Below are 25,277 nucleotides of genomic sequence, written 5' to 3'. Positions count from 1 at the left end.
CAGGTTGGAATGTCTCCTATTGACAAAGACAGAGATTACTGCGATTGTCTCTTGGAGAAAGAATCTTGTATTGAGTACTGTTCTATTCATTGAAACCCCTCAGGGGGCAACCAGAGTGGTCTGGTTGAGGGATTGCATCATCCCAACCTGATTGACACCTGAAACCCCATGAGTGGGGATAAAAGTAGGGTCTGGGGAACACCCCTCAGATGCACCAGGAGAGACGCTACAAGACCGGTGGGGGGGGCTTGTGTGTGTGTCCACCCTTGCCTGGGTGACGAGTCCTCTACGGAACGGTCTAGCTAAAGGACGGAGATGGATCAAGATCGTAAAAGGAAAATCGGCAAGTTAATAGCTGTTATTCTCTCTCTCTTTCTCTCTCTCCAACAATTGCAACACCACGAACAACAACTACTGCAGCCTGCATGAACTGAACTGAACTGAACTGAACTTTATATTTCCATCGGACAATTCATTATCCCCTAGACAACGATAGAGCTTATTTCTTATTGATTATTATTATACCCGCACTTTTAGGTTTAGTATTGATGTCGTATATTATCTGTATATTTGCATTGATATTATTTTGTGTATTTTTACTAATAAATACTGTTAAAAATAGTATCATCAGACTTCAACGGATACTCCTATCTTTGCTGGTAAGACACCCAGTTATAGGGTTCATAACAGTATCGTCTACAAACTTTGCAACAAAGCAATCAATTCCATCATCCAAATCATTGACATATAACGTAAAAAGAATTGGCTCCAACACAGACCCCTGTGGAAAACCACTAGTCACTGGAAGCTAGCCAAAAGAGGCTCCCTTTACTCCCATTTTTTTGCCTCCTGCCAATAAGCCACGGCTCTATCCATGCTAGAATCGTTCTTGCAATATCATGGGCTTGTAGCATGTTAAGCAGCCTCAAGTGTGGCACACTGTCAAAGGCCTTCTGAAAATCCAAGTACAGCATCAACTGATACTCCTTTGTCTATTCTGCTTGTTATTTCTTCAAAGAATTGTCAGGCAAGATTTTCCTTTGAGGAAACCATGCTGATTACGACACATTTTAACATATGTACCCTGAGACCTCATCCTTAATAATCAACTCCAACATCTTCCCAACCACTAAGGTCAGACTAACTGACCTACAGTTTCATTTTATCTGCCTCTGTCCCTTCTTGAAGAATGGAGTGACATTTGCAATTTTGCAGTCTTCTGGAACTATTCCAGACCCTAGTGATTTTCAAAAGATAATTGCTAATACCTCCACAACCTCTTTAGCCACCTCTTTCAAAACTCTGTGGTGTGCACCATCTGGTCCAGATGATTTATTTACCTTCAGAGCTTTCAGGTTCCCAATAACCTTCTCTCTAGTTATGATAACTTCACACACTTCATGACCCATCACCTGGAACTTACAGCATAATGCTGCTGTCTTCACAGTGATGACTGATGCAAAATACATATTCAGTTTATCTGCCATTTCCTTGCCCCTCATTACTACCTCTCCAGCATCGTTTTCCAGTGGTCAGATATCAACTCTCGCCACTCTTTTACATTTATGTATCTAAAGAAACTTTTGGTATCCTCCTTAATATTATTTGCTAGCTACTTTTGTATCATGACATACTTTATTGATCCCGAGGAAAACTGGGTTTCGTTGGTGTGGCTGTAACGAAACCCAGTTTCCCTCGAGATCAATAAAGTATGTCTGTCTGTCTGACTTTAATGAATTTTTTAGTTGCTTCCTGTTGGTTTTTAAAAGCTTCCCAATCCTCTAACTTCCCACTGATTTTTGCTCTATTATATGCCCTCTCTTTGGCTTTTATGTTAGCTTTGACTTCTCTTGTTAGCCACAGTAATATCATCTTGCCTTTAGAATACACCTTCCTTTTTGGGATGTATATATCCTGTGGCTTCTGAATGGCTTCCAGAATTTCCAGTCTTTGCTGCTCTGCTGTCATCCCTGCCAGTGTTCTTTTCCAATCAATTCTGGCCAACTCTCTCTCATGCCTCTGTAATTCCAGTTACTCCACTGCAATACTGATATATCTGACTTTAGCTTCTCCTCTAATTTCAGGGTGAATATGAACATATTATGATCACCTGCACCCAAGGGTTCTTTTACATTAACTTCTCTAATCAATTCTGGTTCATTGCACAACAACTAATTCAGAATAGCTGACCCAAGTGGGTTCAACCACAAGCTGCTCTAAAAACCCATCTCGTAGGCACTCCAGAAATTCATCCTCCTGGAATCCAGCACCTACCTGATTTTCCCAATCTACCTGCATTTTGAAATCCCCCATGACTATTTTAATATTACCCTTCTGCCATGCATTTTCTATATCCCGTTGCAATTTGTTGACCACATCCTTACTACTGCTTGGGGATCTGAATACAACTCCCATCAGAGTCGTTTTATCCATGCAGTTCCTTAGTTCTATCCACAATGATTCAACATCTTCCAACTCAATGTCATCTTTCTAATGATTTGATTTCATTTTTCACTATCAGAGCAATGCCACCCCCTCTACCTTCCTGTCTGTCCTTTCGATACAATGTGTATCCTTGAACATCAAGTTCACAGCTATAACCTTCTTTCAGCCATGATTCAGTGATGCCTACAACATCATACATGCCCATCTGCAACTGTACTGTAAATTCATCTACCTTTTTCACCAATCTGCACACATTCAAATATAACACATTCAGTCCTGTGTTCACCCTTTTTGATTTTGTCTGCCTGTTATGTTGCAACTCATCTTATTGATTACAATTTTGCCCTATCAACAGCTCCTCCTCACTACATATTGCCTCTGTTTGTAAACCAGCTAGCTCATCTTTAGCACTATCATCCACCTTTCCCATGATACTTCTTGCATTGAAATGTACGTAGCTTAGGACACTAGTCACACCATACTCAACATTTTGATTCCTAACTTTGTCTGAAGTCTTACTAACATTTGCCTCCACAACCTCTCCATTAACTGTTCTGGCTCTCTGGGTCCCTTTCCACTGCAACTCTAGTTTAAACCCCACTCTGCAGCATTAACAAACCTTCCTGTTAGAATACTAATCCCCCTCCAATTCAGGTGCAAACTGTCAGAGAGCCCAAAATCTTATGCCCTCCCTCCTGCACCAACTCCTTAGCCATGTATTAACCTGTATAATAAGACCATAAGAGTTAGGAGTAGAATTAGGCCATTTGGCCCACTGAGTCTGCTCTGCCAATAAATAATGGCTGATCATTTTCTCCCCTCCTCAGCCCACTCACTGGCCTTCTGACCGTAACCTCTGATGCTGTATCCAATCAAGAACCTATCAAGCCCTGCCTTAAATACACTTAACAACCTGGCCCCCACAGTTGCGTGTGGTAACAAATTCCACAAATTCATCACACTCTGGCCAAAGAAATTTTTCCACATCTGTTTTAAATGGATGCCCCTCTATCCTGAGACTGTGTCCTCTTGTCCTAGACTCCCCCACCATAGGAAACATCCTTTCCTCATCTAATCTGTCTAGGCCTTTCAACACTCAAAAGGTTTCAAAGAGATACCCCCCTCATCCTTTTAAATTCCTGCGAGTACAGACCCAGAGTTATCGAACATTCCTTGTACGTTAACTCTTTCATTTCTGAAATCATCGTTGTGAACCTCCTCTGGACCCTCTCCAATGCCAGCACATCTTTTCTTATGTGAGGAGCCCGAAACTGTTCACAATACTCAAAGTGAGGCTTCACCAGTGCCTTATAAAACTTCAGCATCACATCCTTCTCTTGAATTCAAGACCTCTTGAAATAAATGTTAATATTGCATTTGCCTTCCCTACATTAAGGTAACACAATAAATGTTGGGTTGGAAGTTCCAGAAATTAAATGCAGCTACAATGAAGACATCTAAAGTCAAGATGCTGCAAGGCTTTGAGGTGAAGTTCAGGTGGTGTTCCCTTGTGCCTTCAGCACATCTCAGTGGCTTTTAGAGCTAGATAGGTATCTTATGGATAGGGGAATCAAGGGATATGGGGACAAGGCAGGAACTGGGTATTGATAGTAGATGATCAGCCATGATCTCAGAATGGCGGTGCAGGTTCGAAGGGCCGAATGGTCTACTTCTGCACCTATTGCCTATATTGTCTTTGCAAACTGCCAACAAGACTGTGTTGGATTCTGTACTGTAATCTCAAATACAGGTCACTCTATTTACATTTTTTCATTTTAGAAAATCCTTTAGTTCTAATTGAGATTTTTCTAAATGTCCTCACCCATTTATAGACATTAATACCAATTTCATATTCCAGTTAGATAGCATCCAACCTGACAGCATAAACATCAATTTCTCCAATTTGTTAATTTCCCCTTTCCCCTTCTTCATCTCCCTGTACTAGCCTCTTATCACCTCCCCCTGATGCCCCTCATCCAGCCATTTACCTTTCCCACTTGTCATCTTCCAGCTTCTTACTTCACCCCACACCCTACTCATCTGGCCTTACCTACCACCTTCTAGATTGTCCTCCTTACTCCCTTCCCCACCTTTTTATTCTGTCTTCTTCCCTATTCCTTTGCAGTCCCGAAGAAGGGTTGCAGCCTGAAATGTCAAATGCTTATTCATTTCCATAGATGCTGCCTGACCTGCTGAGCTCCTCCTGCATTTTAAGTGTGTTACTCAATACCAATTTGTTTACAAAGTGACTGGAAGTATTTCCAATATATTTTAGATAGCTTTGATGGTTTCATTTTAAGAATTGTATCTTTTGTTAAATACATTTGCAACACATTTCAGTTCACATCATTGAATAAATATACCAATCACAAAACATGTTTTACTGATCATTCACCAGCAACCATGAGTAAAAGGAACATTTCTAACTTTTTTTAAAATTGCAAGTTTATTGCAATTACCATTTATTTGATAGATGTTGTTCTTGATTAAGACTTTCTGAAAACAAAATGAAGATTCAGTTGGAAGCAACACACTCAAAATGCTGGAGGAACTCAGCAGATCAGGCAGCATCTGTAGAAATTAGTAGACAGTCAACATTTTGACCAGGACCCTTCATCAAGACTGGAAAGGAAGGGGGACGATGCCAGAATAAAGGGGGAGGGGGGAAGGTGGCTAACTGGAAGGTGATAGGTGAAGCCAGGCGGGTGGGAAAGGTAAAGAGCTGGAGAAGAAGGAATCCAATAGGAGAGATGAGTGGACCATAGGAGAAAGGGAAGAAGAAGGGGACCCAGGGAGAAGTGATAGGCAGGTGAGAGGAGGTAAGAGGTCGGAGTGGGGAACAGAAGATGGGGGTTGGGGTGGAATTTGTTTACTGATATTCATGCCATCAGGTTGGAGGATACACAGGTGTTGCCCATGTTAACATACCCCGGGGGTATCTTGTGACTGTCTTATGACCATGATGCAATTGAGTATCTTGTGAGCATGATGTAATTGTCTTGTGATGGTGGGGTGATGTAATTTTCCTGCCAGTATGAGGTCACATGATACAACTTTCCCACCGGTGAGGTCATGTTATGGCAAGTTCCAACAGGTATATAAGGGGAAACCCCTGTTGTGATGCAGGGTAGTTCGATTGTTAGTTACTTTTGCTGCGTATTCGTCTCATGACGCAGTTTCATTTTAAAGTGGAGTTTTTACTTTCTATTGTAAGGTGCAAACCGTTATGCCGGCAGTTTCGCCAGTCGCTGCCAATTCTGGTTTGTTGCATCTTTGATTTACCTTTACAGTCTAGCATTGGAGAGTGAAGACATTACCAAAGTACAGGAACCCGAAGGATCGAGTAAAGTTGGTGTCGTTCAGCGAATTTGTTAAGGATCGACGTTATTGAGTCTTCCTTCAGGATTAGTGGCCTGCATCTGAGATAAACCCTGCAAGATCAGGAAGGGACCTGTACAGATTGGATGGGTTGCACCTGAACTCGAGGGGGAGCAATATCCTTGCTGGTAGGTTTGCTAGCATGGTTCGGGAGGGTTTAAACTAATTTTCAAGGGGGATGGGACCCGGAGCGATAGAGCAGTGAAAGAAGTGCACGGAATAAAGCCAGATCTAACATATAGAGAGGCTTTGAGGAAAGAGCAGCAGAATAAAGGATATAAAGGTCGTAAAGTAGAAGGACTAAAGTGTGTGTACTTCAATGCAAGAAGCATCAGGAACAAAGGTGATGAACTGAGAGCTTGGATACATACATGGAATTATGATGTAGTGACCATTACGGAGACTTGGCTGGCACCAGGGCAGGAATGGATTCTGAATATTCCTGGATTTCAGTGCTTTAAAAGGATAGAGGGGGGAAAAGGGGAGGAGGGGTGGCATTACTGGTCAGGGATACAGCTGCAGAAAGGGTGGGTAATGTAGCAGAATCCTCTTTTGAGTCAGTATGGGTGGAAGTCAGGAACAGGAAGGGAACAGTTACTCGACTGGAGGTATTCGATAGGCCCCCTGGTAGCAGCAGAGATACCGAGGAGCAGATTGGGAGGCAGATTGTGGAAAGGTGCAAAAATAACAGGGTTGTTATCATGGGTGACTTTAACTTCCCTAATATTGATTGGCACTTGATTAGTTCCAAGGGTTTGGATGGGGCAGAGTTTGTTAAGTGTGTCCAGGATGGATTCCTGTCACAGTATGTTGACAGGCTGACTAGGGGTAATGCCATGCTAGATCTAGTATTAGGTAACGAACTGGGTCAGGTCACAGATCTGTCAGTGAGTGAGCATCTGGGGGACAGTAATCACCGCTCCCTGACCTTTAGCATTATCATGGAAAAGGATAGAATCAGAGAGGACAGGAAAATTTTTAATTGGGAAAGGGCAAATTATGAGGCTATAAGGCTACAACTTGCGGGTGTGAATTGGGATGATGTTTTTGCAGGGAAATGTACTATGGACATGTGGTTGATGTTTAAGGATCTCTTGCACGATGTTAGGGATAAATTTGTCCAGTGAGGAAGAATGGTAGGGTGAAGGAACCATAGGTGAGAGGTGAAGTGGAAAACCTTGTCAGGTGGAAGAAGGCAGCATACGTGAGGTTTAGGAAGCAAGGATCAGATGGGTCTATTGAGGAATATAGGGTAGCAAGAAAGGAACTTAAGAAGGGGCTGAGAAGAGCAAGAAGGAGGCATGAGAAAGCCTTGGCGAGTAGGGTAAAGGAAAACCCCAAGGCATTCTTCAATTATGCGAAGAACAAAAGGATGACAGGAGTGAAGGTAGGACCGATTAGAGATAAAAGTGGGAAGATGTGCCTGGAGGCTGTGGAATACTTCTCTTCAGTATTCACTAATGAGAGGTAACTTGATGACGGTGAGGACAAGATGAGTGAGGTTGATGTTCTGAAGCATGTTGATATTAAGAGAGAGGAGGTGTTGGAGTTGTTAAAATACATTAGGACAGATAAGTCCCCGGGGCCTGACGGAATATTCCCCAGGCTGCTCCATGAGACAAGGGAAGAGATTGCTGAACCTCTGGCTTGGATCTTTATTTCCTCGTTGTCAACGGGAATGGTGCCAGAGGATTGGAAGGAGGCCAATGTTGTCCCCTTGTTCAAAAAAGGTAGTAGGGATAGTCCAGGTAATCATAGACCAGTGAGCCTTACGTCTGTGGTGGGAAAGCTGTTAGAAAAGATTCTTAGAGATAGGATCTATGGATATTTAGAGAATCATGGTCTGATCAGGGACAGGTAGCATGGCTTTGTGAAGAGCAGATCGTGCCTAACAAGCCTGATAGAGTTCTTTGAGGAGGCAACCACGCATATAGATGAGGGTAGTGCAGTGGATGTGATCAACATGGATTTTAGTAAGGCATTTGACAAGGTTCCACATGGTAGGCTTATTCAGAAAGTCAGAAGGCATGGGATCCAGGGAAACTGGCCCGTGGATTCAGAATTGGCTTGTCTGCAGAAGGCAGAGGGTCGTGGTGGAGGGAGTACATTCAGATTGGAGGGTTGTGACTAGTGGTGTCCCACAAGGATCGGATCTGGAACCTCTACTTTTCATGATTTTTATTAGTGGCCTGGATATGGGGGTAGAAGGGTGGGTTGGTAAGTTTGCAGACAAAAGTTGGTGGTGTTGTGGATAGTATAGAGGATTGTCAAAGATTGCAGAGAGACATTGATAGGATGCAGAAGTGAGCTGAGAAGTGGCAGATGGAGTTCAACCCAGAGAAGTGTGAGGTGGTACACTTTGGAAGGACAAACTCCAAGGCAGAGTACAAAGTAAATGGCAGGATACTTGGCAGTGTGGAGGAGCAGAGGGATCTGGGGGTAAATATCCACAGATCACTGAAAGTTGCCTCACAGGTAGATAGGGTAGTTAAGAAAGCTTATGGGGTATTAGCTTTCATAGGTCAAGGGATAGAGTTTAAGAGACGCGATGTAATGATGCAGCTCTATAAAACTCTAGTTAGGCCACACTTGGAGTACTGTGTCCAGTTCTAGTCGCCTCAGTATAGGAAGGATGTGGAAGCATTGGAAAAGGTACAGAGGAGATTTACCAGGATGCTGCCTGGTTTAGAGAGTGTGGATTATGATCAGAGATAAAGGGAGCTAGGGCTTTACTCTTTGGAGAGGAGGAGGATGAGAGGAGACATGATAGAGGTGTACAAGATATTAAGAGAAATAGACAGAGTGGACAGCCAGCGCCTCTTCCCCAGGACACCACTGGTCAGTACAAGACGACATGGCTTTAAGGTAAGGGGAGGGAAGTTCAAGGGGGATATTAGAGGAAGGTTTTTCACTCAGACAGTGGTTGGTGTGTGGAATGCACTGCCTGAGTCAGTGGTGGAGGCAGATACACTAGTGAAGTTTAAGAGACTACTAGACAGGTATATGGGGGAATTTAAGGTGGGGGGTTATATGGGAGGCAGGGTTTGAGGGTTGGCACAACACTGTGGGCCAAAGGGCCTGTAATGTGCTGTACTATTCTATGTTCTATGTTTGTGTAGTGTTCACCCTCCAGCAAAAAGATCAGTTCCTTTAAGCCATTTTATTTCCTTCGTCGTGAATCCTTTGGACAAGGCATTGCTTGGCTGTAGGATCGGCAGATCATCGTTACTTCGAAGAAATCAGTTTTTATATGGTCTCTCCTTACTGACTGTATAAACCACTTGGACTTCGGATTTACCACTTTAAGACTGTGTTCGAATTTACCACTTTAAGACTGTGTTCGAATTTACCACTTTAAGACTGTGTTCGAATTTACCACCTTAAGAACTATTCCAGAGCTCAGCTGTTTGTTAAATTGCCATATAGCAGGTAACTTCCAGTTAAGTTAGTCGTTTGTTTACGTTTCAGTTCTATTGAGCAGAGTTTAATAAATGTTTATGTTTGTTTATAAAACCTGACTCAATTCAATATTCATTGCTGCTGATCACGTAACACCCATCCACTCAGACTGGCCTCATCCTGACACAAGAGGCAGTCATGAGCTAAAATGTTGGAACTGGAATGTGAATCGGAATCAAGATGTTTGGCCATCAGGAAGTCCCGCTTGTGGCGGATGCTGTGGTGATGCTCAATGAAGCGGTTCCCTCAACTTACCACAGGTCTCACCAATGCAGAGGCCGCCAGCACATCTGAAGCACCAGAAACAATAGACAATCCCATCAGATTCACAGGGGAAGTGGAAAGACTGTTTCAGGCTCTGAATGGAGGCGAGGAAGGTGGTGTGCATGCAGGTGAAGCACTTAGGCCACTTGCAGGGATAAGTTCCGGTTGGGAGATTAGTGGGGAGGGACTAATGGACAAGGGAATCACAGAAGAAGCAATACCTGCAGAAAGTGCTGGAGGAGTGGGGGTGGAGTAATGACATGCCTAGTAATAGGCTCCCTCTGGAAACAGCAGAGGTTGCAGAGGATAATGTGCTGGATGTAGAGGGTATGACAGCAACGTGGCATTGACTAACTTGTGTTTTGTGTTGTTAATATTTGAATCATAGAAAACTACAGCATAGAGACAAGCCCTTTGGCCCATCTCATCCTAGCTGAACTGCCACTCCCATCAACCTGCACCCAGACCATAGCCTTCCACAGCCCTCCCAGCCAGTACCCATCCAAACTTCTCTTAAACGTTGAAATCAAAATTGCAACCACCACTAACACTGGCAGCTTGTTCCACACTTTCACCACCCTCCAAGTGAAGAAGTTTCTCCTCATCTTCCCCCTAAACCTTCCATCTTTCACCCTTAACCCATGACATCTAGTTGTAGTCTCGCCCAACCTCAGTGGAAAAAGCCTGCTTGTATTTACTTACTAATTTTGTGAAGTGGAGATTTGTCATCATGTGGAGGAGAAAATTAAAACAGGCTTTATTATTTAAAGAGCAATGCTCTAGATGAGCTGCCTGCATGACTCTGAATTAATTCTTTGGATAATGGCAAAAGAAAATTCAAGGTAATGAAACTAGCATATTCAATAACAAGCATCTTAGACCACTGCCAGAGATCACCATCATTAAATATTGATAAGTAGCAATGTGTCTTAATTTAATGACCTATCAGCCTTCTTTCAGGATATTTCTATATCCAGCAGTCACAGATAAAAGGACAAATCCCCAGCAGGTTCCAAATTTGACTGACAGTCATTAATACAATCAAAGAAAAAACTGAAAATATACATCATTGCTCTTTCAAAGAGTCATACCGGGAGTGTACCTTACAATTATGAGCAACAAAATATTATGCAGAGATAAGGAGGTAAAATAGAAAAGATCAGTCAGTAAAACACTGTTGCTTCAGGTTGTTTTGGGTAGGAGTGAAAGAAGTTATTGTTCTCTATCTGGAAGTGGTAAATATTTTAAACTGTATTATTCTTTCATGTCTTTCCTATCATTAAGAATTTACTATTTGAAATCGTTTTTTGATTTGATCCTCTTTCTTGACCATGCCAATTGTGAGAACTCATATTACAAAGCAAGGCTCTTTATTACAAGGTTGTTATTTGAATATATAATGCCTATAATTCAAACAAGATATAGCACAATTAAGATGTAAAGAACAAGAGACCCAAATTTAAGAGTGACCATTGATGTGGAACAAAATTAAACACTTAGTACAGTAACAAAAAATAAGGAAAACAATTCAGGTAACCATTTCACTTCAATTTCCTGAAAACATTCTGAAGACTGTTCCTTACTCCACAGATCTACATACACCAATTCTTTAACATGGTCTCCAAAAATTTAGATTATAACTATAAAGTAAATCTTACATCTAACAATTTAACTTGCAATCACTGATAGCACATTTATTGCCTGAAAACATTCACAAAGACAACAAGCAGGCTTTTTTTCAGTCTGATGCTAAAAACGGCCTTTATTAAAGAACAATGAATTGAATAAACGCAAACTAGAAGATATAAAGGTATAAGGAAGTTTTTTTTTTAGAGTCAGAGTGGTACAACATAGATAAAGGCCATAATAGACAATAGGTGCAAGAGTAGGCCATTCGGCCCTTTGAGCCAACACCGCCATTCACAGTGATCATGGCTGATTTTTCACAATCCGTACCCTGTTCTTGCCCTCTCCCCATATCCCTTGACTCCGCTATCTTTAAGAGCTCTATCTAACTCTCTCTTGAAAGCATCCACAGAATTGGCCTCCACTGCCTCCTGAGGCAGAGCATTCCACAGATCCACAACTCTCTGGATGAAAAAGTTTTTTTCAACTCCATTCTAAATGGCCTACCCCTTATTCTTAAACTGTGGCCTCTGGTTCTAAACATGCCCCAACATCGAGAACATGTTTCCTGCCTCTAGCGTGTCCAATCCCTTAATAATCTTATATGTATCTTATATTTTGCCCAATGAGTTTACGGTGACCACGGTGTCACCCTAGCTAGCCCCAATTTCCTGCACATATCACCAGGCTCCGCCTATCCATGCTCTTATCCAGCTGCTTCTTAAATGATACCTGCTTCAAATATGTCCTCTGGCAGCTTGTTCCATAAACTCACCACCTCCTACATGTAAAAGGTTAAGACAAGGTTGGATAGATTTTTGCATAGTAAGGGAATTAAGGGTTATGGAGAAAAGACATTAGGTTGAAATGAGTCCGTGGTCAGATCAGCCAAGATCTTATTGAATGGCGAAACACAGATGGCTCTTATTTCTTATGTTTTTATGTAAAAAGCTGCAGATCAAGTCCCTTTTAAATCTTCTCCCTTATTCTAAATTGATACCCTCTGGATTTGGACTTCCCTACCCTGGGGAAAAGTAAGGACTCTCACTATCTGGGACATGTTCACTTCTTCGCATTACCATCCGGATGGAGGTACAGGACCCTGAAGACCCACAGTCAACAATTCAGAAACTGCTTCTTCCCTTTCAGCATGAAATTTCTGAAAATTCAATGAACACTACTTCATTATTCCTTTTATTTGCAGTATTTCTTTGCACCATACTGCTGCAAAACAAATTTCATGCCATGTAAGACTGATAATAAACCTAACTCTGACTATGCATATCATTTTAAACATTTATTTAAGACCACCCCTCATTCTCAGACATTCCAAGCAATGAAGATCCAGCCTGGCCAATCTCTCCCTATAACTCAGGCTCTCTAATCCTGCAGGTCAATGTTGTGGTCACAGTGTTATCTTAACCTTGCTTAACTATACCAAAATCAATCCCTTGATTTACTTTGAAAGTTCCTTGGCCGCCCCTTGTTCACTGCTGGCTTTCTAGTTGTTAACATAAGGCCATAAAACATAGGAGCAGAATTAGGCCATTCAGCCCATTCACAGACATACTTCACAGACATATACTCTGAAACTGTCCCTGTCATTTTGCTCCTGCTGCTGAAATCCCAGCATAACCTGCAACACACTCTCCAGCCTCCTATTGCTGACCACAGCCCCAATTATGGTTCATTTCATTTTCTCCTGATTAGTTCCCAGCATCAACCACATGGAATTAGAAACAGAATGTAATGGTTGACAAAGAAAGGAAAGCAGAAGTAGAACTGATGCAAGATATGAAATGGAGACATACACCTGAACACAAGCAGCATCAAGCTGACAATCTCATATGAGATTCGCAATCACTCAAGCGATCAAATGTATAACTGAAGAAATAAATCTAAAAGTCCATCTCACTATTGGTAAAATATATTTCACTCCTCCATTAAGAACTAGCACTAAAAATCAGAAACCAAACCTATAACTTAGCAGCCTTAAGTCCAGAGATATAACTCAACTGAAACGCGTAGCAGCAAATATCAAACTGTGTTGTGCATTATATTATTGTACATACAATGGATTTTCTGAATCACAGAAACATTGCTCATTAATTTGCAAGGACACAATTAATCACAAACATACCTGCCATGCTAACAGTTGGTCAGGCTCAAGTTCTGTAGCTTTTTTATATGCAGTCTTTGCTTGTTCGGGCTGATCCAACTCTGTTGCAGCAACTCCGATAAAAACCCAAGCATTGTAGTTATTTTTGTCTTGTTTCAAAACAGCCTGAACAATTAGAAAACAACCATTCAACTATGTGAGAATTAACCCCGATAGAATTTCTGAGCCAGATTAATTCCCTAGATAATGTTAGAGGACCAATAAAACAAATTTAAAGTTTGCAGTTTTTAAAGTGAATCCACAAGTTATACTGTATAACCAATTAACTATTTGATATCCAATAGATTTGAACTCAGGCTCGGTTAATCTGACAAAATGCCAAATTGAATGCCAAGCCACATGTGACATACAATGTTTACAAACTCAAGTGTTTATAGTCTTGGTATGAAATATTAATCTTAATCAAATGCAAAGGAAATGAAAAATATTTATATTTGAAGTGCACCTGGAGCAGAGTAGATAAAACCTTATTCTGTCTTTAACTTTATCAGAGTAACTTGGAACCGTTACATGGCAATATTAAGCATCCAGATGCACCTGCACTCAATTTTCAGTGGTGAAAAGAAAATTAAGAAATAAAATCTCTTTAAACAAGTGAAAGCAACAACTAGGAAATCAGCATGTCCAGAAATCAATAATTAGTTCAGAAATAATTAGTTCAAGCTTTCTTCCAATACTTTTATTGAAAGGGATGTATTTACAGAACAGAACTGTCTGCTCAAAGCTGGTGTCCATGAGACTCTATGGACCACCAACAACAGAAATGGACACTTCTACAGTCTAACATCATGACCTGGCATCACTTTACCCTATCATCCAAGCCTGGTTTAATAGTGAACTCCCTGCCACCACATATGAATTTCATCATATGGTCTCATGACGTATGAAGTGCAATAGTGTAATACTGTTTAAATTTAATTTGTATCATGTATGCACCTTATTATTTGTTGATTTTCCTGTAGTAATATTACTTTGTGTTATGTGTGTGAATTATATGAACTGCGTAGTGCACCTTGGACCAGAGAAAAATTGCTTCATTTAGCAGTATGTGTGTATAGCTGAGTGACAATAAACTGAACTTGAACAAGGAGTGCAGAAGAACTTGCCAAAAGTTTTACAGCTGTGCCTGAAACAGAAGTGTGAAGATATAAACCAGAAACACTGACTAAATAAAAAACAGCACCCAAGGAACCAGGAGTCTAACAAAAAGGAATGAAAAAATTTTGATTTAGTAAAAAAAATTAATTAATTGCACTGAAATCCCATAAATCACTGGCGACTTAGAATTAGGATCCTAGACAACTAAAAGAAAGTCTTTGACATAGTTCAAGTTCAAATTTATTGCCATCTGACTGTACGTATATACACCCAAACGAAACAGGCCATGCTCACTTCTCGCTACTTCCATCAGGAAGCCTCAAGACTCACACCCTTTGGTTCAACCAGGTTCAGTAACAATCATAACTCATCAACCATCAGGCCCTTGAACCACAGGGGATAACTTCACTCAGCTTCACTGAACTGTTTCCACAACCTACAGACTCATTTTCAAGGGCTCTTTACCTCATGTTCTCCATATTTAATGCCTATTTATTTTTTATTAATATTTTTCTCTTTTCTATTTGCAGTTTGTTGCTCTTTGCACACTGATTGTTCGTCCATCGTGTTGGGTGCAGACCTTCATTGATACTATTGTGTTTCTTGGACATACTGTGTACGCCTGCAAGAAAATGAATCTCAAAGTTGTACATGGTAACAAATATTTACTTTAATAATAAACTTAATGTCATCTTTGAACAATGTTCTTACAGACCACAGTGCACCCTCAATACATATATCACACACAGCACATTAAACAAATATTACTATAAGTTAATAAAATATAATTCAAAATGTATGTGGTAAAGCGCCACACAGGTAAACAGTAAACAGCATGCTATACTAACGATGAGACCTGTGTGGTAGCAGGGTATTCATTACTCTCAAAGCCTGAGGGAAAAGCTGTTACCGAGTCCTGATGCTCCTGTATCTCCTTCCTGGTGGTAGTGGGTCAAAGAGATTGTGATATCACAAACACAAGAAAATCTGCAGATTCTGGAAATCCAAAGCAACTCACACAAAATGCTGGAGGAACTCAGCAGGTCCAGCAGCATCTATGGGAAAGAGTAAACAGTTGAAATTTCGGGCCAAGACTCTTCTTCAGGTCTGAAAAGGAAGGGGAGAACTCAGAGTAAGACAGTGGGAGAGGGGTGAAGTAAAGAGCTAGGAAGTTGATTGTTGAAAGAGATAAAGGGGTGAAGAAGGGGGAGTCCGATAGGAGAGGACAGAAGACCATGGAAGAAAGGGAAGGGGGAGGAGCAATAGAGAGAGGTGTTAGCCAGGTAAGGAGAAAAGAGAAGAGAGGGAAACAGGAATGGGGAATGGTGAAGGAGAGGAGGAGGGAAACCATTACTGTAAGTTCAAGAAAGAGATGTTCATGCCACCAGGTTGGATGCTGCTCCGATGGAATATAAGGTGTTGTGCCTCCGATCTAGTCTGGTCTCATCACAGCACTAGAGGAGGCTAGTAGAATTGAAATGGGTGGCCATCAGGAAATCCCACATCTTTGGCAGATGGAGTGTAGGTACTTGGCGAAGCAGACTCCCAAACTACAATATACAGGACACTATGCTGGGAGCACCGGATATAGTAAATGACCACAATAGACTTGCAGGTGAAGTGTTGCCTCACCTGGAAGGACTGTTTGAGGTAGTGAGGGAGGAGGTATAGAGCAAGGGTGGCACTTGTTCTGCTTGCAAGGATAAGTATCGGGAGGGAAATCAGTGGGGAGGGATGAGTGGATAAGGGAGTCGCATAGGGAGCGATCCCTGCAGCAAAGTGGGGGGTTGGGGAGGAAAATAGGGACAGGTGCTTCATGGTGGGTCCCATTGGAGATGGCGAAAGTTACGGAGAATTATGTACTGGACGCAGAGTCTAGTGGGGTGGCAGGTGAGGACAAGAGGAATCCTGTCCTTTGTGTGGTGGTGAGAGGATGGCAGATGCGCACAAAATGAAAGAGACACAGATGATTGCTGCGTTGATCGTGGAGGAAGGGAAGCCCCTTTCTTTGAAGGAGGAGGACATTTCACTTATTGGAATGAAAAGCCTCATCCTGAGAGCAATTGTGGCGGAGACAGAGGAACAGAGAAGGGGATGGCATTTTTTTACAGCGGAGTGAGAAGAGGTATAGTCCAGATAGCTGCAAGAGTCAGTGGGTTTATAATAGTAGGCATGGAGACAGAGAGATAAAGAAAGGGGAGAGCAGTGTCAAAAATGGACCAAGTATATTTGAGGGCAGGGTGGAAGTTGGAGGCAAAGTTGCTGAAATCAATGAGCTCAGCATGGATGCAGAAGCAGCACCAAGGCATTTGATGTAATGTAGGAAAAGTTGGGGAGCATTGCCATTGTAGGCTTAGAACGTGGACTTGTCCACATATCTGATGAAAAGGCAGGCATGGCTGGGACCCATGCAAGTGCCCAGGGCTACACCTTTGGTTTGAAAAAAAATGGGAGGAGCTGAAGGAGGAATTATAGAGGATGCACAACAGACTCAACCAGTTCCCGTTCTCCACCACTCCTCTCCATCTGGCAGAATGGGTCTTCACCTCAATGATTTCTCCTGTATACTGGTGAGACCCGACCTAAATTGAGAGACCACTTCACTGAGCACTTTCATTCCATCCGCCACAAGAAGTGGGATCTCCTGGTGCCCACCATTTCAATTCTACTTACCATTTCCATTCCGACACGTCAGTCCTTGGCCTCCTCTACTATCATGATGAGGCCACACTCAGGCTGGAAGATCAACACTTTATATTCTGTCTGGGTAGCCTCCAGCCTGAAGGCATTGATGTTTCAAACTTCCAGCAATGCTCCTCCCCTTCGACTCCTTCACCACTCTCCAATCTCTTTTCCCTCTCTCACCTTATCTCTTTACCTGCCCATCACCTCTCTCTGGCGCTCCTCCTCTTCTCTTTCTTCTGTCCTCTCCTATCAGACTCTCCCTTCTCTAGCTTTTATCCCTTTCACCAACTAACTTCCTAGCTCTTTACTCCACCCCCTTCCCCTCTTCCTGTTTCACCTATCATCTGCCACTTCGTACTTCTTCCTCCCCTCCCCCACCATCTTACTCTGACTTCTCCAGTTCTTTTCCAGTCCTGAAGAAGGGTCTCAGCCTGAAACATCGACTGTTTACTCTTTTCCATAGATGTTGCCTAGCCTTCTGAGTTCCTCCAACATTTTGTGTGTGGTGTCAAAGAGATAATGGGATGTGTGGCCAAGATCTTTAACAATGCTTCAACCCTTCATCTGTAAATGTCTCAAATGGGAGTGGGTGGAAGACCCCAGTGACCTTCTTGGTGGTTTAACTCTCCTCTGTAGAGCCTTCCAGTCAATTACCTTGCAGGTTCTGTACCACACAATGATGCAGCCAGACATGACACTCTCAACTGTGCTCTGAAGAAAGCTGTTAGTACAGGGACCGGGAATCTTTCACACATCAATTTCTTCAGAAAGTGTAGACACTGCTGTGCCTTCTCGGCTATTGAGAAGTTGTGGGTCCAGGTTCGATCATCTGTTACGTGCGCTCCAAGGGACTTCGTGCTCTTTATTCTCTTCACAACAGAGTCATTGATGTGCAATGGAGAATGGTCAGCCTGTAGTCCAAATCATCTCTTTTGTCTTGTCCACATTGACACCCCAGTTGTTGTTCTCAGATCATTTGACAAGCCCCTCTACCTCCTCTCTGTATGCAGACTCATCAATGATGCTGATGAGGCCAACGATAATGCGATTTGAGCCAGATCTGGCAGTACTGTCATCAATCAGCAGCGTGAACAGCAGCAATCTGAGCACAAAGCACAGGGGAGCCCCAGTGCTCAGCGTGACGGAGCTTAAGATATTGCTGCCAACTCTGACTGACTGGGGTTTTTTCTGTCAAGAAATCCAAGATCCAGTTACAGAAAAGTCAAAGAATAATGGATACATGGATTAACATTCTACAGGTTATGTAACAGTTCTTGTAAATACGACTTGTGATGGCATCTGAACCACAGATGCTCTACTTTATTGTCCAACTACCTGATACAGCTTTGTGAGATGAAAACATTGGAATTCAGTTCTTTGTACAACTCTAAATACTGGCATACAGAAGCAATATTCAAATGGAAATCAAGAAGAAGTTTCTCACAATACCTTGCAATGTTTCAGTGCCTCCTTATACTCTTTATTTCTAATAGCTTCTCTTGCATTTTTCAAAATGGATTTTATTTCTTTACTGGACATTGTCCTGCAAATGAAAAATAAAATTAGAACACAATTAATACAGACTTCACAAAAGTGTCTGTATTTCAATTTCAAGGCTGTATTTAGTTTTAACAACATGACTATTGTCAAAATGGTCATCCAGAGAAATGAGACGACACGGCTCGTATGAATACAGCACAGTATAAGCCCTTAAGGCCACACAATGTTACACTAACTTTTTAACCTACTGTAAGATCCGTCAAACCCTTACCTCCTACATAACCCTTCATTTTTCTATCGTCTATGTGTCTAATGTGTCTATGTTGGAACACTGAGCGTCATAGGAAGTCATTCCTGCCTGTGGCCATCAAACTTTACAACTCCTCCCTCGGAGGGTCAGACAGCCTGAGCCAATAGGCTGGTCCTGGACTAATTTCCACTTGGCATTATTTACTTATTATTATTTAATTATTTATGGTTTTATATTGCTATATTTCTACAGTATTCTTGGTTGGCGCGACTGTAATGAAACCCAATTTCCCTCGGGATCAATAAAGTATGTCTGTCTGTCTAAGAGTGTCTTAATATATGTGACTCTTACACTACCCTGGCAGAGCCTTCCATTTACCCACCATACAAAAACCTTAACCCTGACATCCTTCTGGTAGAGATTGAGACATAAGAACAGAACAAGGCCGTTCAGTCCATTGAGCCTGCTCCAACATTCTACCATGGCTGATTTATTATCCCTCTTAACCCCATTCTCCTGCCTTTTCTCAATTAAATTTGATTATCCAACTAATCAAGAACCTATCAGACTCCACTTTAAATATACCCACTTGGCTCCATAGCCATCTGTGGCAATAAATTCCACAGATTCACTACCTTCTGGCTGAAGAAATTCCTCCTTACCTCTGTTCTAAATGGACATCCCTCAATTCTGAGGCAGTTCTCTCTGGTCACCCACTATAGGAAACATATGCTTCATATCCAACCTATATAGGCCTTTCAATATTCAATAGGTATCAGTGAGATCCCCCCCCCCTCATTCCAGTGAGTACAGGCCCACAGTCATCAAATGCTACTCATACGTTAATCCTTTCATTCCAGAATCATTCTTACGAACATCCTCTGAACTCTATCCTCAATAAATCCATAATAGAATAGCTATACTAGAATCAATAACTTCACCTGAGCGTCAGTGTACAAAAGACAATAAACTGGGCAAATACAAAAAGAAAAGTAATAATAAATAAATAAGCAATAAATATTGAGAACATGGTATGAAGAGTCCTTGAATGTGAGCCCATGGTTTATGGGAACAGTTCAGTGAAGGGGCAAGTGAAGTTAAGGGAAGTTGAGTGATGTTATACCCTTTGGTTCAAGAACCTGATGGCTGAGGGGTAATAATTGTTCCTGAACCTGGTGGTGTGAGCCCTGAGGTTCCTGTACCACCTTCTTGATGACAGCAGCAAGAAGTAACCATTTAGGTATAAAAATTACCAAGAAATATAAAGATTTATTTAGACTGAATTTTTTACCTATGCTTCTTCAAATACAACATCTTACTACAAGATGGTCTCCCTTATTCTTATCATTAGTTGGTCGGATTAATGCTATTAAAATGATGATTTTACCAAAATTTTTATATTTATTTCAAGCCTTACCAATTTTTATTCCTAAATCCTTTTTTGACAACATTGATTCAAAAATTTCCTCATTTGTGTGGCAAAACAAAAACCCCAGGTTAAGTAAAAGGCAATTACAAAAATCTAAAAAAGATGGTGGTTTAGCTTTGCCTAACTTTAGATTTTATTATTGGGCGAATAATATTCGTAACCTAACGTATTGGAAATTAGATTTGGACTCATTATTGTGTCCGCAGTGGGTAAATTTGGAATGCAATGAAGTAAAGGGATATTCTTTATTCTCTGTTCTTGGTTCTTCTCTTCCTGCTGATTTAGTTAAATTTAATAAACAGATATCTAATCCTGTTATTAAACACACATTACGAATTTGGTTTCAATTTCGGAAATTTTTTACTTTGAAAAACTTTGTGCTTGATAGCCCTATTTTATTTAATTTTTTCTTTACACCTTCCTTGACAGATCAAGCCTTTAGCATATGGAAAAGGAAAGGTATAAAATGTTTTCGTGACCTTTTTTTTGAAGGTACTTTGATGTCTTTTGACCAACTTTCCAATAAATTTAAATTACCTAAATCTAATTTCTTCAGATATTTACAAATCAGAAATTTTTTACATAAAGTTTTACCATCTTTTCCCAACTCAACTTCAACGGATTTCTCAGATTTGATTTTTACCTTAAATCCTTGTCAGAAGGGATTAGTTGCTTTTATTTACAACATGATTATGAAGATACAACCAGAGATGTCTGACAGAATTAAACAACAATGGGAAAAGTGAACTTCGATACAATATACCAACAGATAAATGGGAAAAAATTTTACAAATGGTTAATTCTTCTTCTATATGTGCTAAACATGCTTTAATACAATTTAAAATTGTACATAGAGCTTATATGTCTAAAGATAAACTTGCTCGATTTTATTCTCATATTAACCCTCAATGTGATAGATGTCATTCAGAAGTGGCTTCACTGACCCATATGTTTTGGTCATGTCCTACTTTACATAACTATTGGAAGGACATATTCGTTACCATTTCCTCAATTTGGAACATCGATTTACAACCTAACTTTATTACTGCAATCTTTGGTATACCAAATGAGGATGGTAATCAGTTTTCTCCTTCAATCAGACGAATGATTGCTTTTGTAACATTAATGGCCAGAAGGTCTATATTACAAAATTGGAAAGAAGTAAACCCTCCTACCACGTCTCAGTGGCTTTTTCAAACTATTTCTTATCTGAGTTTGGAAAAAATTAGGAGCACTATTTTTGACTCGTCAATTAAATTTGAAGAAACTTGGGGACCGTTCATCCGACATTTTCATACGAATTAATTTGGCCTTTCCCAGATCTTCTCTTTGTTTATTCTTGTTCAGGTATGGAGTTCCGGAGTTCTTTGACACTATCATATACTTATAAACTGTTATTATTGCCCATGTTAGTTTTAGTTCAGTGTTTGTTTCATATATATATTTTCTTTCACACATTTTTAATTTTTTTTTCTTTTTCTTTTGATGATTAGTTTTGTTTTTTTTCATATATAATTATATAGACTTGATTGATTAATGTACTTTTTTGTTGTTGATGTTTAATAGGATATCATTATCCTATTATTAATGTAATCTTAAGTCTATTGTATTCATAACCTATTCATTATTATGTTATGTTTTTTTATATTTATATGAAACTCAATAAAAAGATTGAAAAAGAAAGAAAGCAAGAAGTGACCATAGCCTGGATGGTGAGGGTCCCTGATAAAGGATGGAGCTTCCCTGCAACAACATTTCATGTAAATGTGCTCAATGGTGGGGAGGGCATTACCCATGGTGGACCGGGCCGTATCCACTACCTTTTGTAGGATTTTCTAATCAACGGCATTCGTGTTTCTATACCAGCCTATGATGTAACCAGTCAATATACTCTCCACCACACATCTATGGAAGTTTGTCAAAATATTTGATCTGATGGAATTTTCTCAAATTTCTAAGGAAGTAGAGGCATTGCCATGCTTTCTTCATAATTGCACGTACATGCTGGGTCCAGGACAGGTCATCCAATATAATACCGAGGAATTTAAAGTTGATGACCCTTTCCACCTATGATCCTCCGATAAGGACTGGCTCATGGACCTCTGATTTCCTTCTCCTGAAGCCAATAATCAGCCTCTTGGTCTTGCTGACAGTGAGTGAGAGGGATGTTGTTGCTGTGGCACCAGTCATCTGGATTTTCATGCTCCCTTCTGTGTGCTAATTCATTACCATCTGTGATTCGGCCTACGAGAATGATGTCATCAGCAAACCAATACAGTATTGGAGCTATGCTTAGCTACACAGTCATATGTGTAAATGAGCAGAGCAGTGGGGCAAGCACAAAGCCTTGCGGTGCACCTGTGCTGATGGAGATTGGGGAGCAGTGCAAACTGATTTGGGTCTGTAAGTGAGAAAATCCAGAATCCAATTGCACAAGGAGGCATTGAAGCCAAGGTCTTGAAACTTATTAATTTTGAGGTGATGATGGGTCTGAATGCCAAGCTGCCGTCGATACAGACCATCCTGATGTAAGCATCTTTGCTATCCAGATGTTCCAGGGTTCAGTGAAGAGCCAACGAGATGGCCTCTGCTGTGGGCCTGTTGTCCCATTTGCTTCATGTTGTTACTGGTTCTTTTCTAGCTGGTGATGCATTGGGCAGTTTTGACTACTATTGTTTGACCTTCCTGACTGCTGCAATGCAGTTTCCCCACCATGCAGTGATGCATCTTGTCAGGATGCTTTCTACTGCACATCTGTAAAATGATATGAAGTATAAATGAAACTGTTCAAAAATTTGGAACTGTTCATAGGTTCCAGTGTTGTGCTACTGATGTAACGAGGGTTGCGAGTTCTACCAAAGTCGATTACCATTTATTTTGCATTGTTGACATTGACGAAGAGATCATTTACCTGGCACCAGGTAGCAAGCCCCTCCATCTTCTAACTGTAGGCTGTCTCATTGTTGTGCTGATGAGCACTAACACTGCCATGTCATCAGCGAACTTGACAATTTAATTGCTTGGGGTGTTTGGCTGTGTAGTCACATGTGAGTAGGGTGTACAGCAATGGGTTCAGCACACATCACTGAATTTGAATTGACTTTATTTCTTACATCCTTCATATATATGTGAAGTAAAAATCTTTGCGGTACATTTCCATCCAGATGTGCAATGTGCTATCATAATAATTTATAATAAATAGGACAGTTAATAGCGCATACTCAAATCAGCGTAAGTTCATCAGTCTGATAGCCTGGTAGAAGAAGCTGTCCCGGAGCCTGTTGGTCCTGGCATTTATGCTGCGGTACTGTTTTCCTGGATGGTTGCAGCTAGAATAGATAGTGATTGGGATGACTTGGGTCCCCAATGATCATACGGGCCCTGTCCTTGTAAATGTCCTGAATCATGGGAAGTTCACAACTACAGATGCACTGGGCTGTCCGCACCACCCTCTGCAGAGTCCTGCAATTAAGAGAGGTACAATTCCCATACCAGGCAGTGTTGCAGCCAGTCAGGATTCTCTAAATTGTGCCTCTGTAGAAAATTGTTAGGATTTGGGGGCCCATACCAAAATTCCTCAACCGTCAAGATGAAAGAGGTGCTGTTGTACCTTTTTCACCACACAGCTGGTGTGTACACACAAGGTCCTCGGTGATAATGAATGCCGAGGAACTTAAAGCTGTTTACCCTCTCAACCCCACATCCACTGATATCAATAGGGGTTAGCTCATGGATACAAGCGTATCCATGTGTAAGGATGATGTGGAGGGAGAAGTAGTTGTGCATTCTGACTACCTGAGGTCTGCTGGTTAGGAAATTCAACACCAAGTGGCATGGTGGTGTATTTTGACCAAGGAGTAGGAGTTTGTTTACTAAGATCTATGGGACAATAGTGCTGAATGCCAAACTGAAATCCACAAACAGCACTGTGACACATATTTGCAAGAAAAGGTTTATGAATCCTTTGCAATTACCTGGTTTTCTGCATTAATTACTCATTAAATGTGGTCTGATCTTCATCTAGGTCAAAATAAATTTGCCTAAACTAATAACACATAAACAATTGTTTAATCATTCACGGTCCAGGCTGGAAAATGTATATGAACCCTCAGATTTAATAACTGGTAGAATCTCCTTTAGCAGCAATAACATCCAAAAAACATTTCCTGTAGCTGTTGATCAGACTTGCACAACAGTGAGGAGGAATTTTAGTCCATTCCTCCACACAAAACTGTTTCAGTTCATCAATATTTCTGGGATACCTTGCATGAACAACCCTTTTAAGGTCATGCCACAGCATCTCAATTGGGTTAAGGTCTGGACTCTGACTTGGCCATCCCAAACCACAAATTTTCTTCGTTTTACACAACTCTTTTGTTGATTTATTCTTGTGTTTCCGATTATTGTCTTGATGTATCATCCAACTTCTATTAAACTTCAGGTGACAGACCACAACCATCCAGGCATTCTCCTGTAAAATGTCTTGATACAATTTTGAATTCATTGTTCTCTCAAGCTGTCCAGGCCCTGAGGCAGTAAAGCAGCTCCAAACCATGATGCTCCTTCCACCATGCTTCGCAGTTGGGATGAGGTTTTGGTGTGGGTGTGCAGTGCCCTTTTCCCTCCAAACGTAGCGATCTGAATTTCTACCAAAAAATTCTACTTTTGTCTCAGCTATCCACAGAACATTGTCCCAGAAGCATTGTGGAACATTCAGGTGGTCTTTTCCAAACTTGAGATGTGTATGTAGTTTGTTTTGGAGAGCAGTGGTCTCTACCATGGTGTATTTTCATGAACACCATTCTTGATCAATATTTTTTCTTATACAGGGCATATGGACAAGTTCAGCAAGTTCAAGAGATTTCTGCAGGTCTTTTGCTGTCACCCTTGGGTTCTTTTTCACATCTTTCAGCATTGCAGATTGAGCTTTTGGCATGATCTTTGCAGGATGCCCACTCCGAGGA

At 41.1% G+C, this 25,277-nt stretch overlaps 1 protein-coding gene across 1 annotated transcript in view; it reads right to left on the bottom strand.

Moving 5' to 3' along the window:
• skic3 (SKI3 subunit of superkiller complex) overlaps positions 1–25,277 on the bottom strand; it is a 210,848-nt gene that overhangs the window by 179,528 nt on the left and 6,043 nt on the right. The window contains exons 2-3 of the mRNA XM_059969300.1: positions 18,584–18,677; positions 13,313–13,456 (exon numbers count right to left, since the gene is read on the bottom strand). Coding sequence (XP_059825283.1) covers positions 13,313–13,456; positions 18,584–18,673 — 234 coding nt within the window. The 5' untranslated portion in view covers positions 18,674–18,677. The remainder of the gene's footprint in view (positions 1–13,312; positions 13,457–18,583; positions 18,678–25,277) is intronic.

Source organism: Hypanus sabinus, chromosome 5, assembly GCF_030144855.1.
Source record: "Hypanus sabinus isolate sHypSab1 chromosome 5, sHypSab1.hap1, whole genome shotgun sequence".
Taxonomy (NCBI): domain Eukaryota; kingdom Metazoa; phylum Chordata; class Chondrichthyes; order Myliobatiformes; family Dasyatidae; genus Hypanus; species Hypanus sabinus.
Note: the sequence above shows the minus strand (reverse complement) of the source record. Positions and strands in the feature narration are given on the sequence as shown.